General features: G+C 39.3%; 2 protein-coding genes across 5 annotated transcripts in view; one reads left to right on the forward strand and one right to left on the reverse strand.

Annotated features, from left to right (window-relative positions):
• Positions 1 to 7,698, forward strand: part of TBC1D9 (TBC1 domain family member 9) — a 109,252-nt gene extending 101,554 nt beyond the window's left edge. For both annotated transcript variants that reach the window (XM_033857344.2, XM_019926504.3), the window contains 4 exons: positions 602 to 688; positions 4,235 to 4,309; positions 4,404 to 4,507; positions 5,598 to 7,698. In XM_033857344.2, the coding sequence (XP_033713235.1) occupies positions 602 to 688; positions 4,235 to 4,309; positions 4,404 to 4,507; positions 5,598 to 6,323 (992 nt within the window). In that variant the 3' untranslated portion in view covers positions 6,324 to 7,698. The remainder of the gene's footprint in view (positions 1 to 601; positions 689 to 4,234; positions 4,310 to 4,403; positions 4,508 to 5,597) is intronic.
• A 3,495-nt stretch (positions 7,699 to 11,193) lies between these two features.
• ELMOD2 (ELMO domain containing 2) overlaps positions 11,194 to 17,059 on the reverse strand; it is a 29,129-nt gene continuing 23,263 nt past the window's right edge. For all 3 annotated transcript variants that reach the window (XM_004316104.4, XM_019926502.3, XM_019926501.3), the window contains one exon: positions 11,194 to 14,750. In XM_004316104.4, the coding sequence (XP_004316152.1) occupies positions 14,605 to 14,750 (146 nt within the window). In that variant the 3' untranslated portion in view covers positions 11,194 to 14,604. The remainder of the gene's footprint in view (positions 14,751 to 17,059) is intronic.

Raw genomic sequence — 17,059 nt, forward strand, 5'->3', positions numbered from 1 at the left:
ACAGAAACAGTGGGAAAGATGGTGAAGTTGTGAGTTCAGTTCTAAACAAGGATGGCCTCCAGCTGGAAATATCTAGCAAATACTAAAAAAGAAATGGAGGGAGAGGTGGAGGGAAAGAGAAAGAGAGGGAGAGGGAGAGAGAAAGGAAGGAAGGAAGGGAGGAAGGAAGGAAGGGAGGGAGGGAGGGAAAAAGGGAAGAAGGAAAAAGGGAGGGAGGAAGGGGGATTAGCTCCAAGGATAGAGATAGGGTAAAACTACAGATTTGGGAATTATCATTATAGTTACAATTTCCCAAAGTTTGGTTCCTTAAACCCTCATTCCATAGGATTTAGGAAAAGTCTCCAAAAAAGGCAAATGTGAAGGGACACTTCAGTGTGGGGTTGTTATAAAGGAAGGTGGAGTTAGAACTGGAGGGAGCCCCTCCCCCATAAGGGTTTTGAGGAGGTGGGCATTCAAGGCTCGCACCAGTGATGGGACCCCCCAGCCCACCTTCGTAACTTCAGCTTCTCATGAGCCCCGTGTCATTTCTTCAGCAATTAAAGCACACTTTCATTGAATCCTGGCCCTGCCAATATGAGAATCATCTCTCCTCCCTCTCCAGAGCCATCCTCTGATCAAGACGAGCCAGATTCCGCTTTTGAAGCAACGCAATACTTCTTTGAAGATATCACACCAGAATGCACACATGGTAAGTGACTTTCCTCGTCAGGGCCTCTCTGTTTCTTTTTCTACAGAGCCCTCTGTTATTGGGAAAAGTTGCCTCCAAAGCTAGGCAATCAAAGAAGTATAATGAATACAAGTGCCTGATATGCTACTTTCTTTTTAAATTTTTGAACTTGACTAACTACTGGGGAGTGGGAACTTCAGCCCACCAAAAGGACCATGTACATTGTGTCCTGCTGGCTTAGAAAAAGCGTTAACTGGAGAGCATATACTTTGTTCCCCTCTCCTTGATAGGGAGAAGCGCTCATTAAGAGCGTCATTCTGTTGTTATGCTGCTGTCCAGAATCTGGACTAGCGTTGACATCAGATACGCTGCTCTGTAACAGATGTCAGCAAACTTTGGACCAAATCCAGCCCACCACCTATTTGTACGGCCTGTGATAATATAAAATTTATTTATTTTTTTTGCGGTACGCGGGCCTTTCACTGTTGTGGCCTCTCCCGTTGCGGAGCACAGGCTCCGGACGCGCAGGCTCAGCGGCCATGGCTCACGGGCCCAGCCGCTCCGCGGCATGTAGGATCTTCCCGGACCGGGGCGCGAACCCGTGTCCCCTGCATCGGCAGGCGGACTCCCAACCACTGCGCCACCAGGGAAGCCCGATAATATAAAATTTATATCAAAGAATTAATATAAAATTTAAACATTACTGCCTATAAATAAAGTTTTATTGGAACACAACCAGGAACACAGCCAAGCTCATTCAGTTATATATTGCCTATGGCTGCTCTCACACTATAGTGGTAGAATTGCCTCAGATATTTGCCATCTGGCCCTTTACGGAGAAAGTTTGCTGACCCCTGCTCTGTGCGGTTGTTAGATCTACACAGACATGATCCGGCTCATTGGAAATATCTCCAGATTTACATATGAACCTGTTCTGTTGTGCCATGTGTGGATCTAAGCAGCGACTGGGCTTGCTGCTGCTGTGCATTATCTCCATTCTATTGATACTTCATCCGTAGGGCAGGCGGCCTCCTGACTTCACCCAAGGTTGAAAGTCAGCATGGGTTGCTCCTGGGTCCTTTTGCCTCTTAAATCTTACGGTCCCCAAATAAGCACAGCTTAGACCTGCTTTTAAACTGTGAGCCCCTAAGTGATTGAGTGGAGAGGAGCAAGGGCCAGACAGTATTCTTATTGGTGATAGATGTTAAGGGCAGGAGTTTTGGACAGGATGCTAGCTCTGTTTGTCTAGATGACCTCAGGCAGCTTCGGGCATCTGGGAGCACCAGGGTCCTTGTGTGGAAAGTGGAGATGAGAGCTGTCACATTGGGTATAGTAAGGACTTAGTGAGATAATGTAGTAAGCCTCTTAGCATAGTGCACATCTGACAACATTCTTCAAATCCTTAGCAATCATATTTTGGCTGCAAAATGTTAGCCGCATTTTTCTTAGTGGGAACTCATCTCAGAAAAGGAGTTACTTGTTTCAGAAATGCTTTAGGAATGGTTACATGCCAGTAGCATTTAATAGCCTCAAAAGATGCTTTTTAAAAAATGTTTTTTCTGGGCTTCCCTGGTGGCGCAGTGGTTGAGAGTCCATCTGCCGATGCAGGGGACACTGGTTCGTGCCCCGGTCCGGGAAGATCCCACGTGCCGCGGAATGGCTGGGCCCGTGAGCCATGGCCGCTGAGCCTGCGTGTCCGGAGCCTGTGCTCCGCAACGGGAGAGGCCACAGCAGTGAGAGGCCCGCGTACCGCAAAAAAAAAAAAAAATGTTTTTTCTAACTCCATAAGTACTATTGCTTTGTATCAAAAATTTTTAAATATGGGTCAAAATATATAAAATAAGCTAATGATATCTTAAAACTGCATGATATAAAGATAACTATCAATAATAATTAATATCTTGAAGTATTCCTTTTTTATCCATATAATTATAATAATATCCATAATGTATATAGAAAACTGGGATCAAACTGCCGATACAGTTTTGTTCGTTTGTTTGTTTTGGCTGAAGGATTGTTTTATGAACAATTTAAACATAGAACAAGCGTGTTCTGGCACATGCCATCTCCACCTCTTCTGCCTGTACAGTTTTGTATCCTTTTTTCACTGAAAATCCAGTGAGCCTATTGCGATGTCATTTACACTCTCTGAAAGCATGGTTTTTAATTGGCTGTATAATATCCATTGCATGGGGCTTACCATAACATTTTGGACTATCTACTTGTTCCCTAAAGCTAGTTCAACATTAAGAGGAGAGGACTTTCTCCACGGCATATATAGTTCATTGTCCTCAGTCTGTCTTAAAAGCTGCTGAGATTTAAATTTGGCACTAAATATGTAAAGGTTACGTATGCGGCAAACCAGCCTCCTTTTGTATGGCTGAGGAAGTGCTTGGGATGCATTCTTACAGCTGACAAACTGAATGGGAAACTGGGGGGATAGTACACCTCTCCCTTTTGAAGCCCTGGGATGTCCTGTTTTAAGAAGAAAGAAGAAAACAATTATAAGTTGTTTTCTTGAAAGTCAAAAAATGCCAGATTATGAATCTGAAGGAATTTAGTAGCACATGACATTTGTTTTTCTTTTATCAACATAGATGTCAGTTTCTTTTTAAAAAGTGAGTTCTTGATCTTTTGCAGAGCCTGACAGGTCAATCTCATGTATACAAAGTTAAGATGATAATGTAACAAAGGGGGGAAATCAACATTCACTGGGGCCAGCACCACCGTTTTTTAAGTACTGAACACCACATGACATCATTCCTTTAATTCCTATTTATACACCGAGCCCTGCTTGTGAAAAAGGATTCTTGGGGAATCTTTCACCTAGAGATAGAGTTTTTCGATTGTAAAAAAAAAAAAAAAAAAAGCACTACCTAAAAGTTGAGAATTACGTTTTATTCAGCAAACATACCAAGGACTTAAGCCAGGAGGCAGCCTCTCGCATAGCTCAGAGGAACTGCTCTGAAGAAATAAGGGAGAGCCAGGATATATAAGATTTTTTTCACATAAAAAAAAACAGGTAGTGGGAATATCAAAAGATTAGTGTTAATTAAAGAAACCAGATATCTCAAGTTAATGAATTTAGTGCTTCTCTGTGTATGGGAAGATGCAAGAGTCTGGGCTTACTGAAATCATTCCTTTGATACGCACCTTAGCTATCTAGGGCCAGTATCCTATTTTTCTCCATCCTGAATCCCCGCAGGGTGGAGATGGCACAGTTGGGGGCAGCTGCAGTGCTGCTGGCTTGATGGCTGCAACATCCTTTGTTTACTGACCTGGCAGGCAACACTCAGTTGTCAGATCAAATATGAGACGCCCAGTAAAATTTGAATTTGAGGTGGACAAAAAATAATTTGCTTAGCGTGAGTATGTGGGATATGTGGGAACTCAAACTTTAAAAAATTACTTGTTGTTTACCTAATTATTTATGTGCTGGGGTTTTGTTTTGTTTTGCTGTGTTAGGCAACTCTACCTAGAGGTTTTTCTGTTTTCTACTACACCTGCTCAACCTATGGGTTTACCATGTAACATTCTCCTTTTTTTCTTCTGAATCTTTCCTGGTAGTGGTTGGATTGGACAGCAGAAGCAAACACAGTGCAGACGATGGCTTTGTTACAGTGAGTCTAAAGCCCGACAGAGGTACAGACTTTCTCTTCTCTGTGTTTCCCTTACTGCTGGTTCAACAGTTGCTTCTTGACCTTTGAACACTTATTTCTCGGCATTTGGGTTTTAGGGAAGAGGGCAAATTCTCAAGAAAATCGTAATTATCTGAGACTCTGGACTCCAGAAAATAAATCCAGATCAAAGAATGCAAAGGATTTACCCAAATTGAATCAGGTGAGTACCGAACAGTGTAGTTCATGCATTTCAAACCTTGAAGCTCTGTTTTCTAGTCATAGATAAATGTGGAATAAGTACTCCTCAAGGCGCTTAAGTAGTACCTGTTCGGATCTATTTTGTGCATTAAAAGTATGCTCTGTTGTGAGAAAATGACCTCCTCAGAGAATATGTGAACCACGAAATATTCAAATTTGAGAATACATGCATTCTCATCCCAATCTTTAAAAATACCCTCAGGTACTTGGAAGACAAGCTCATGCTGTTTTCAAACCACTGTGCTCAGCTATAAAGGTGTCTGACATATTTTTTTCCTTAAACAGCTGAAATGTAATGAGGGCGATAAAACAATATAAATAATTAAAATACAGGTTGCAAATGCTGTTTTCTAACAGAAGAACAGATAAATCATCCTGGTGGGGGTGGGAGGCATGACTTCCGTCCGTGGACACCAGCAGATGTGTCATGGGAGAGGGGATTGGAGCTGACCTGACCTTGGAAACATTGGGCTGCCTGCTGTAGTGTGTAGATATGAGATGAGGTGAGATCTGCGATTTACTTAAGATACTGCAAGAAAGGATAAAACAGTTAGTGAAACATTTGTATGACATGGTCCTTCTTCTTTTTTTTTTTTTAATATTTACTTATTTATTTTGGCTGCGCCGGGTCTTAGTTGCGACACGTGGGATCTTCATTGCGGCACGCAGGCTCTTAGTTGCCATGCATATGGGACCTACTTCCCCGACCAGGGATGGAACCCAGGCCCCCTGCATTGGGAGCGCAGAGTCTTACTCACTGGACCACCAGGGAGGTCCCCGTGGTCCTTCTTGACTCTAGAATGATAGGTACTATTATAAAGGCGTATTATTTCATTCTTTCTGCTTTCATGGATGTTAGAAGTTTTCCCAGTTTAAAAAAAGGAAGCATTGAAAGAGACTTTAAACTACACATCCATCCTCCCTACGGTAGGACTCTTCCGGGATCTTGTAGGAGTCCTGATATTAAATGGCTTTGCAGTCCACTTGGGTCCTGCCTCCGTGCTCCTCATGAGGTGGCCACATGCTTGTGTTTTCCCTCCATCACTTTGCAGGGGCAGTTTATCGAGCTGTGTAAGACGATGTATAACATGTTCAGCGAGGACCCCAACGAGCAGGAGCTGTACCACGCCACGGCGGCGGTGACCAGCCTCCTGCTGGAGATCGGGGAAGTGGGCAAGCTCTTCACTACCCAGCCCACCAAGGAGGGCGGGAGCGGAGGTGGCGGGCCACCCGGCAACCAGGGCCTCCCCGGCGGCATGCTCTTCCCCAACAAAGGGCCGGGCCAGCCTTACGCGCCGGACCCCGTGGAGCCCCTCCCGGCCAGCTTGGCGGGGGACGGCGAGGAACACTCCCTGGGGGGACAGATGGAGGACATCAAGCTAGAGGACTCCTCGCCCCGGGACCACGGGGCCTGCTCCTCCATGCTCATCTCCGACGACGACACCAAGGACGACAGCTCCATGTCCTCGTACTCGGTGCTGAGTGCCGGCTCCCACGAGGAGGACAAGCTGCACTGCGAGGACATCGGTGAGGACACGGTGCTGGTGCGCAGCGGCCAGGGCACAGCGGCGCTGCCCCGGAGCACCAGCCTGGACCGGGACTGGGCCATCACCTTCGAGCAGTTCCTGGCCTCCCTCCTGACAGAACCTGCCCTAGTGAAGTACTTTGACAAGCCCGTGTGCATGATGGCCCGAATCACCAGTGCAAAAAACATCCGGATGATGGGCAAGCCCCTCACCTCGGCCAGTGACTACGAGATCTCGGCCATGTCCGGGTGAATCCCGCGCCTTCTGTAGGGACACGCAGGCCGGGGGCGGGGGGAGGGTCTTTTTTATGTTCTGTGTTGGGGTTTCTTTCTTCCTTTTAAATTAAATATTTATTAGTACCCGGCTTAAAGCCTAGTGTTTTCATAATATAATACAATGAAAGCTGTTGGAGGAATACTTAAACACCTCGATGTAGGCACAGTTCACTCTCTTGTCGGGGGAGGGGGATTTACCAGAATACGGTTTTATTCAATGAATTCCGAAAGAAAGATGACTCTGTCCGTGATATGTGTGTATTTATAACTTCTTAATCTTGCTGTTGAGCTGTATACATAGTGCTGTTTAACACTAAATAAGGCGGCAGACGTGTATTGGGGCTTTTTAAATAAAATTAGAGCTGTTAAGGAAAGTAGAATGCCACAAACACAGAATGTTCTTAAATGGAATAGGCACTGTCAGCTGGGGTAAATCCTATACCACTTTTAGGGAGCATTAAAACTATTTTTTAAGATTTGAAATATATTTCATAAAAGTCCTCTATTCAAAAATCATGTTTCACAGATGTTCCCTTTTGAGGTTCTAAGCAATTATGAAAGTGTGAGTGATTTTTATGTGATGCCGGAATAACACCTCTATCTGATCAATTTGGACAAATACCAGGCCAATTTTGCATTTACAGAACTGATGATTTAAGTCAGCTGGCCAGAATTCAGGGGAAATGAACAGTCTTTTGTTACAGAGAATCTGAAAGTGGCAACAGAAATGATTTGAGGGCTCAGGATTTTTTTTTGGGGGGGGGAGTAAAAATACTGATGCTTCTCATACTAGATTTTCAGCTTCTTGTTACTCATTGCAAATGAAGCAAAAAGTAAAACAATGAACTTTACCATTTCCGTACTCTCCGTAGGTTCAAGAAATTATACCATGTATCACATATGACCATCTTTCCAGTTAAATCCATGTAAAGTAGAGATAATGTAAATTGAAAAAACCTGCAAGATAACGTAACTGAATGTTTAAAGCGGAACTTGTCACTTTATATAAAAGAATAGTATGCTCTATTTCCTGAATGGACTTGGAAATGAAAACTATCGCACCTGCACTTTGTATTGTTGCTTCTTTTTTATTCCTATTATAGTTTTGTCTTTTACAGATGTTGGAGTTTTTTTTCTCTTATTGTTGAATTCATAATCATGGTCACGTTTTCTTTGCTTATGCAGAATACTCCTTCCAATGCATTCCTTTATTTTAGTAGCCATTGGTCTTTATTTTAGCTGTTGCTGCTGTTTTTTATTTTGTTTACAGAATGATTTTTTAAACTGTCCAATGAAGTAGTGTTAACCTCAAGTAGGATAAATGTGAACAAATAAAATACATCCGATACTCAGATGTGGCTTTTATCTCAGTGCTTGAGTTCCTGTCTAAGGTGATAACATTATTCTTTTGACAACGTAGCAGGGGAAATTATGTTAGGCAACCATTTTGACTTAGGTAACAAATTTTTGTAGGCAAATATTTTGAGGTAAGAAATACAGTATGGGGAATTCCCCGGGCGGTCCAGTGGTTAGGATTCGGCGCTCTCACTGCTGGGGGCCCGGGTTCAATCCCTGGTCAGGGAACTAAGATCCCGAAAGCCTGCAGCATAGCCAAAAAAAAAAAAAAAGAAAAGAAAAGAAATACAGAAATACACTACATAGTGATGTGCATATGAATGTAAAATAAGGAAGAGAATCATTGTCAGTCATCTAATCATTTAACTTAATCCTACATAAGTGATAAAAGGGTGAAAATACCTCTGTTTAACCCTGATTAGTACACGGTAACACCATTTGGTATGTATTTGAGTAGTCATTCATTTGATTCGACTCTTAGATGGTTATACATTATTCCATTATTCTATCACTTAAAGATGCCTCAAGAAATAACTCTATAGAGTCTGATACTCTCTCTCACCTCCAGAATTAAAGATGGGTTTGCGAGGGGAATGAACATGTATTTAAATGTGTAGCCCTAGATAAATGAGAGGAGCCAGAATTTTCCATTAGCACTGAGAACGGGATTATAACTGAACAGCGCATCACCCTGAGAGTATATGTTCCTGTTGACACTCTGTCATAATACTGTCCTTATTTGTTCCAGCACCTCATAGTGTTTCTGTCACAGTGTCAATATACTATATAACAGCAGGTTCTAGTCCGTTTGCTTCGAAAGGCTACCTATGGAGGAGCCCTGAGCCTTTGAGTTGATTCTTTCCAGCTCAGTCTCTGAGACCGTCTTGTCAGTGCCTTCTGCTGTCAGGCATCATAATCAGCTCCACGTTACATTTACTGCTGTGTTTCTCCCCCGTTGACTTCTGAGGTTTCCCTCCTGCTTATTTCCCCCCAGTTGTTAACTGTAAAGTGTCTTGTAGCAGATGTCCTAATATCCAGCCCGGCTCACTCGGCTCTGACCACTTTAGTGATGCTGGCCTGACTTCCTATTGTCCTGTCAGCACCTGTACGTTTTAGGGTCTTCTTCTGGCCACCAGAGACATATCTGCCCACCTGTGCATGGCACACTAGAAGAACAAGGAAAGTAACACCCCCCCCACCCCGAGAGCAGCCCTGGACCAATAACTGATGGGAGTTGGCGGTGAATATCTCAGGCCCCTCAACGTCAGGTGGAATACCTCTGAGCGATCAAAATCCAGTTACACACAGAGCTATTTTGCTTACCTCTAAAACCATTTATGGGATGACTTCAAGTCCCTCTCTCTGTTCCCCACTCTCTTACCCGTATTTCCTGGGATCACTTCCTGAATGAATTACAAATCTTTGTCTCAAGGCCTGACTCTGGGAGAACCCAAACTAAGACAAAGCACGAACTTAGAGTAGCATGTTTTTTTCAAGAAGGTAGAAAACATAGAACTTCACTTGCTGGGATCCTGGTCAGCCAATGGGCAGTAGTGACAAGTCGCTACCAAACTTTAGTCAGGCTCCTCTGAGTTTTCTCTACTAGGTCCTGTCCTTGGGCATGTCCTCAAGAGCCCAGTTTTAGCCAGAATCCTGCTAAATTGGTTTAGCCAGAATCCCTCACCCTCAACATGTGATCACTATTGACACCAAATTCCTCATCCCTGCCCTGAATACCCAACCACCAATTCTTTTAGATGTTCTATGTACACATTCATATCATTTATAAGCAATAACTTTTCTTTCCATCCACTTGTTTTCCTGCAGTAGGTGGGACCTCTAGCAGTTTTGAATTTATTTGCTGTAACAACTTGAATGATTGGTCCTTATCCCTTCTTAATAGAGTACATTTCCCCGCTCTATTGATGTTGGACTTGACCATGTGACCTGCCACAACTAAGGGAATGCTAGTATACATGATGTGAGCAAAGGCTTGAATGTGTTTGAGCAATTGGGTTTATTCTTGTGCTTCTGCCACACCATGAAAAGAGCATGCCTCAGGTAGCCCACTGACCTCAGATGAATTAGTCACATGGAGCTGACCGGAACTGAAACCATGGCCCCAATTTAAGGCCAGCTGAATCCAGCTGAGATTAGCAAAACTGCCTGGCTAGCCTACCCCTGTGTGAGGAGGAAATTGTTTTTGTATGCCACTGAGATTTTTTTTGTGGTTGGTTGTTGTACATTGTTATTGTGGCAATAAAATGACAGATACAAGTGGTGACAGAGGACATCCCTTCTTAATTCTGATCCCAATGTTTTACAATTAAGTATATTTGCTGTAGTTTATTTGATAAAGATGCATTTTACAAAATTAAGGTAAACCCTTTCTATTTCTCATTTGGTTAAAGTTTTTAACATGAATGGATGTTGAATTTTTATCAAATGCTTTTTCTACATCTATTAAGATCTTCACATGATAGTCTGATGAATTGCAGAGTGTACACTCTAAATTATCTGGATGAGTTTGTGAAAACTAACATTATTTTATTTTTAAATGTGTTAACTCACTGGTGAAAGCCATATAAAACTGCAGGTTTTTTAGTGGAAAGGTTTTTAGCTGCTGAACCCATTTAATAGCTCTAGGACTTTTTGCTTCCCTATTTGTTCTTGGATAGTTTTGTTATGGTAAGTTGTATTTTTCTAGAAATTGTTATATTTCATCTAATTTTCATAATTTTGACAAGGTTACTCAATATATTTTCTTTTCAATATCTGTAGGATCTGTAGTGATGTTTCATATTTCATTCTTGACAGTATTTATTATTTGCTTTCTTTTTTATTGTTTATTTGCCTCACCAAGGTTTATCAATATTGTTCTTTTCAAACATTTTATTTTTGTTGATCCTATTGTATGCATGTTTTCTTTTCTATGCATCTAAGCTCTTGTCTTTAATATTTCCTTCTCTATTTTCTTTAGGTTTGTTTTGTACTTCTTCATCAAACTCCTTGAGATGATTGTTTTGTCTTTAATTTTTAAGCACTTCTTTTCTAATATATACATTTAAAGCTATAATTACTATCTTTAATGAGCATGCACACACACACACAGAGGAATGATTTGCAGCTGTAAAAAAAATATGGAAGCTATGTATTAATATAAAAATAGATCTATGATACACTGTGAAGCTAAGAAAAACATATTGCAGTAAAGTATGAATTATTCCTATCCTTTCTAAGAACGGGGGTGAGGTGGGGATGGTAGCTTCTTTTCTGGTCTCATAATCAATTGTTCTTATCCAATAACATCTTAAATAGGTAATTAGTGGATGAGTTAAAGTCACAAAAATAAAAAAAAATTTCTGTATATTCTGATTTACTCTATAGGAACATGATTAAAGGATTAAATAAGAAAAGTATTATTTCATGAACATAAATGACTTAAATAAGGGATGAGGAAGATGGGAAGCGAGAAGTATTAACAGAAAGGCTTATAACAATTTCAACATGTTTTTATTTGCTCACAACATTCCAAACAAAATGACATCGCATTTCAACTATTGCTTTTACATAAGAAGTTAATTGCTTTATCCAAAGTAGACAAAAATCTATTTCTTTAAGTTGCCAACCAGCACTCTTTCCCCCAGGGAAAGCTACTGCTTAAATATTTTTTGAATACTTTGTTTAACAAAAACATAGACTCGCCCTATAACAGTAATGCAGTAGTTGGGTCTTACCTGCACTACATTTAACATTTTTCTTATCGAAAGCTGAAGCCAGGAAAAAAAAAAAAAAAAACAACTCACTCACGATTTTTCTCAGATTTTTACCAATTCCCTTAATCTTCATTAAAAAAAAATTACTCTGTGGAGAGGTTCATAAATATGAAATGGAAACTAAGCCTCCCCAGAAGTTGGGTGGACCATTTATCCTGAGAAAATAGCTGCTGGTCCCCAATCATTAATTCAAGAAGGATAATAAACATTATTGCCCTCCAATTTCTTCTCTTCTGTGCCAAGATAACATGTAATCTCTTTTGCTCTGGCAATGAGCACTCCACTTTCACACTCATGTAATGCTTCTCTCCTTAGGGCAAATCTTTGACCAAGTTCTATTTCACTGAATGCAAAGGGGAGAAACAGCACATAAACAATTACGAACACTGGAATAAAAATGAAGAGTACATGTATTTCGCATAGAAAAATACATACAAATCCAAGTTGCTCTTAAAATAGAAAAAAATCAGGACGGGCATTTTTAAGAAAAAGATTCTGTTTTCTAAATTGTAAATGGTGCCAGTAAGACACTGATTTTTATATCTAACTATATCACCATATTTATATATAGAAAGGGGTGGTCTAGGTTCGCTGATATCCCCTGATTTCTCTCAATTCTTTAGAGATTGTCTTTCAGAACATATTTAAACTGCAACCATTTTAATTATATTTTTAGACTATTCTTATCACTGGTTCACTCTTCAATCTGGCACATACAAAAATTCATTTCAGCACTGATTCACTTTTTTGATGCTAAAACAAACAATTTTCCTGCTACTTCAATTCTATCACTACTTTGGTATTTTATTATTATAGAAACAGGTAAGATTCTAAATACGGATTTTCAGACTACCTAAAATTCTAACATACATATGTTGAAAGCAAGGAAAAGTAGGAAGGCAGACACAATTATCATATTTTTCTTTTCATGTATGTCATTATCACATGAAAGTCAGAAGGCTCATGTTACATTCTAATTTACAACTGATGACACTTAGCTTGGCTTTCAAACTAGCAAACCTCAGAATCTGTTGGTGGCTTTTAGACCAATTTGCTACAGAATTATCTGAAATGGTTACAGATTATTTTAAGCAAAAATAGAACAATGCATTATACAAACAGAGGTGGACTTAAATAATATATTATTGAACAAAATTTCTAGTAACATTTTAAAAACATTATTAGAAAGTTTGTTTTACTCCCTAGAAGGGGAAAAACTTAATTACTTGAAAAGTTTCTTCCATACTTGAATCATTCTTTTATTAAGCATACAGACAAAGGTTTAAATCAGTTCAAGACCTCATCTGTTAAAAGATGAAAATATAAAGGTAAACATTTTCTAAAACTAAAAGACTAACAATTGCTTTCCATGTAATGGTAAACACCTTGATAAAATGAACTTTAATGGTTAATACCCGATCCTTATCTCACAGAGCTCTGGCTGGATGATAAAGCATAGAAAACATTTAAAGAAGTTAAGATACTCCCAGGGTTGAGAAGTCTCCTATAAGAAACCAGTTTTAAAATTCCTATAATACTGAAAAGCGTTTTGCCACTATTATAATAAAATGAGCCCAAGTTTTAAGTTTTATCTTGTTGAGAAAAGAATTTTAATGCATGCACTTTTAATGTATGTGCTAGACAACACTGCATCTGTTATTTTCCAATTGTTTATTTTTTTTAACCACTCTTCTCTTTGGCAAGTTTAAAGAGAGAGGTTTGTCAATAGGCATAAACAAATACTTGAAAGTTTCAGGTCTTGCTATACCACATAAAAGCCAGTCCTTAAACACCTGATATATACCATTTTAAAGCTGTGCTAACTATCCTCATGTTTTAGATTAAATTATGTGTTTAACAGGCTGCTTTCTGTAGGATTTAGGGAGAATCTGGTAATCAGATGAACCTATCTTTAAACTTTTAGTTTTGCTATGAGTACAAATGTCTAAAACACATAGAGAAGAAATCGTTCCTGTTAGAATCTCATCACTATATAATCCTTGACAGCACTTGCTGCTCTCCTGAGATTTTCGGAGAATAAAGCTATACAAAAAGCACAGTCATCATCCTTAGGCTACTTTAGAATCCCACAGACTGTTAACTCAATGAATACCCACGAAGTCCATACATCATTATCTAGAAACACTGTGGAGTCAAAGCAAAGTGAAGCAAGACTTAACAGTAAGTAAAATAAACCAACGATGTTTAACTGAGATGTTTAAAAGCTTTGTTTTTCTCTTGTTAAAACTCAAAGACAGCTTTATTGAAATAGCACCTGTTCTTTGAGTATAATCAAGATTTTCTTAGCAAATGCATCTCTTTTCATAAACATACATCCATACAGAAGCTTCATGAAAGGCCCTCATACCAAGCACTAACTACAAGTTCTTCTCTCTAACTGATAAAAAGCAAATACTGAAGATGAGGAAATGTCTTTAAGCTTTAAAATTCCACTGTGATATTTCAATGTGGTATTTAAAAACAAAAAAGCTAATCACTAATACTGTCATTCCCTCATTACCTATTACATGACATAATCAGAGAAACCGAAAAGGCCATAATTCTTCGTCGTCTCTGACTTATCTATATGCTCCTTTTGCTCCTATGAGGCAACGGTATGACTAGTGATTGAAATGCAAACAAAGAAAACCATGAAGAACGAATCTCTCTGTTAATTAACCTACAAATAAAATAAGGCAAAGAAAATTAAAAAACAATCATTTCCAGACTAAAAAACAAAAAATCTTAGGAGCTCTGAAAAGATACCAACTTGATAGCTACAATACATAAACATGAAAACTGGTTTTTACACATTTTAATCAATCAAGTTAATAAAAATACCTGATTTGTACTTTTACACTAAACGGGTTAAGTCCCAAGTTCCAAACTGTAGCTCACGTGACTCTACAGAGGGGATCTTTGGAAGGATAAGGTACCTTTGGAGGACAGTGTATAAACAAGTGTAAACATACACTGATTGTCTACTAGCTTTCTTAAATAGTTTCTGAAACATTTTTGTAGGAAATTATATATAAGGAGTGTAAATGATCAGATAATTTCTATTACAACATATAAATTCTGTTGTGTGTGCAAAATGTGGTAGAAATAGAAGATACTACGGATGATTCATATTTTTAAAGTAAGTGATACATTACAATCCAGTAAGAGTCCTTTAATCTTTTCATGAAACTTCTCTCTGTACACGTTGAAATACATAATACTTTCTGGCTTTTCTTCAAACCAAAACTTGTCAAATTCATACACAAGATAACCTGCAGTTAAAAAGAAACCATAAGTACAGTGCTCAACAGTGAAATCACATCCAACCATCTCATTTTAAAAGTATATCCTAATCCATATTAGGATTCAATGATCAGAAACCATCTTAAACTACTAGAAACCTGAGGAACTTTATAAGAAATATTTTTGTATGTTCAAATTAAATATCACTTTCAATAAGATACTTAGAGTACATATACTCTTTGTCGCAAAAAAATCAACAAAATGCCTCAAATTTAAGAGAGACTGTCAAAAGATACCTTGAGAATAGGAAAAAAAGGTTATCCCCAGAGACCCCTGAAACAGGAAAATGAAAGTACAAGAAAATGGATAAAGTATAGAAAAGCTGTTTTCTACTTGATTTATAAATCTAAGTTATTTCTGCTTTTTTCAATGAACTATCATATCAGCACCTTCCCTTTTAGAAAAGAATACATGAACTCGAAATAGGCTTAATACTTTTGTTTTTCAATATCCTTATTACAGTAGCCAAATTCACACTCAAAATGTTAAAAATATTTCAGATAGGGCTTCCCTGGTGGCGCAGTGGTTGGAAGTCCGCCTGCCGAGGCAGGGGACACGGGTTCATGCCCCGGTCAGGGAGGATCCCACGTGCCGCGGAGCGGCAGGGCCCGTGAGTCATGGCCGCTGAGCCTGTGCGTCCAGAGCCTGTGCTCCGCAACGGGAGAGGCCGCGGCAGTGAGAGGCCCGCGTACCGCAAAAAAAAAATTCAGATAAATGTGTAAACAGACATATTTACAACAACAAAAAAATGCGAATTTAAAACCGCTCCTAAACCCTATTTGGATTCAACCAAATGTATCTATTTAATTATTTAACAGATGCTTCTATAGTCCTCGCCATGTGCTCATTCACTCTCATAGCAATCCTATGATGCAGTACCGTTATTCCCATTTTTCTGTAGAGGAAATAGAAGTGCAGAGAAGTTAAATGACTTGCCCAAATCACATAGTTTGCAGGTGGTCTCTATTATGTTGTAAATTAGACTTTGTTTCCACCAGAATCTCATTTCCCCTTCTGAAAAGCTATTCAAGAAGGGATAGAAGTGACTTATTTCAGATAAATGGGGGGGGATAAAGCCAGTGACTTTACATAAAAGGGTGGCTAGGCTATCATAATTGCCTAGTGTGAAATAAACGTAAATTCAATTTTAAAACATTAGTCATAAAGCAAACATTAACAGGTAAGAACCGTGACATTTCAACATTGAAACAGCACTTCAAAAGAAGGTCCACTGAAGAAAGATTTCAGATTAATCCCTTCATATATGATAAAACAGATTTTTGTCAACCAGGATACGGGACAAATCAAAGAATAAGGCCTCTTTGAGCAGACAGACACCATCTGCTTCCTGTTCCCAAAAGACAAGCTGAGAATGGTAATCTTGTAACTAGTTTAAACTAATATTTTAAGTCTTTCTTTCATTCAAAATTTATTTTGTATATACATTAGCACAAAAGTACATCTACAGAAATTACTCATCCATATATAAACTGAGTCTGTGTTCTCCAGCACCCTACCCCCAGTATCCTGAGAGGGGTGTGCAATCAAAAACGTTGGAGATTAATGTTCTTGGTAGTATGAAAAGTCAGACAACCATCTAAATTTTATAGAATACAACTTGTTTTCGTATTTCTGGCTATCAGGTTTTAGCTGTTTACCATTCCTTTAAATTGCTTTCATTACCTATTCAAATGACTATATAGTCTAGAACAAACTGCTCAAGAGTAAAATACTAGAAATTTCTTGCTTCAGAGTGAGGTCATTATAAGGTAAACTGGTGTCAGAAAAAGACTGACTCAAAAAACTGAGACTGTAATGGCTAAGTTGATTTAATGAGACATGAGGAAACTGCAAGATACCGAAATTCTAGGATGCTGGCAGGGCCGTACATGGCATAAGACTCCTAAAGCTTGCCATGAAGTGATGGAAAAGAGTTGTTTCCATAAAGCACCCCTATTGCCCTTTTGACTCTAGGAGTTTAGAACACCAGACTCAAGAGAAACACCATAAAAAATTTCTAAACTTACAATTCCCTGTATGCTTCTACTGCCCCTAACCAAAGCTGCAGGGACGCTTGAGGTTTTCCCACAGGGATTAAAAACAGGAGAACCACAGGAACAGGGATTAACTGTAAACTGGTATGAGGGATCTTACTGGGGTGACAAAAATGTCCTACAACTGGATTATGGTGATGGTTGTACAACTCAGTAAATGTACTAAAACTCATTGCATTGTACACTTAAAATAGGTAAATTTTATGGTATATAAATTATATCTC

This window comes from Tursiops truncatus, chromosome 5 (assembly GCF_011762595.2).
Source record: "Tursiops truncatus isolate mTurTru1 chromosome 5, mTurTru1.mat.Y, whole genome shotgun sequence".
Lineage (NCBI taxonomy): Eukaryota > Metazoa > Chordata > Mammalia > Artiodactyla > Delphinidae > Tursiops > Tursiops truncatus.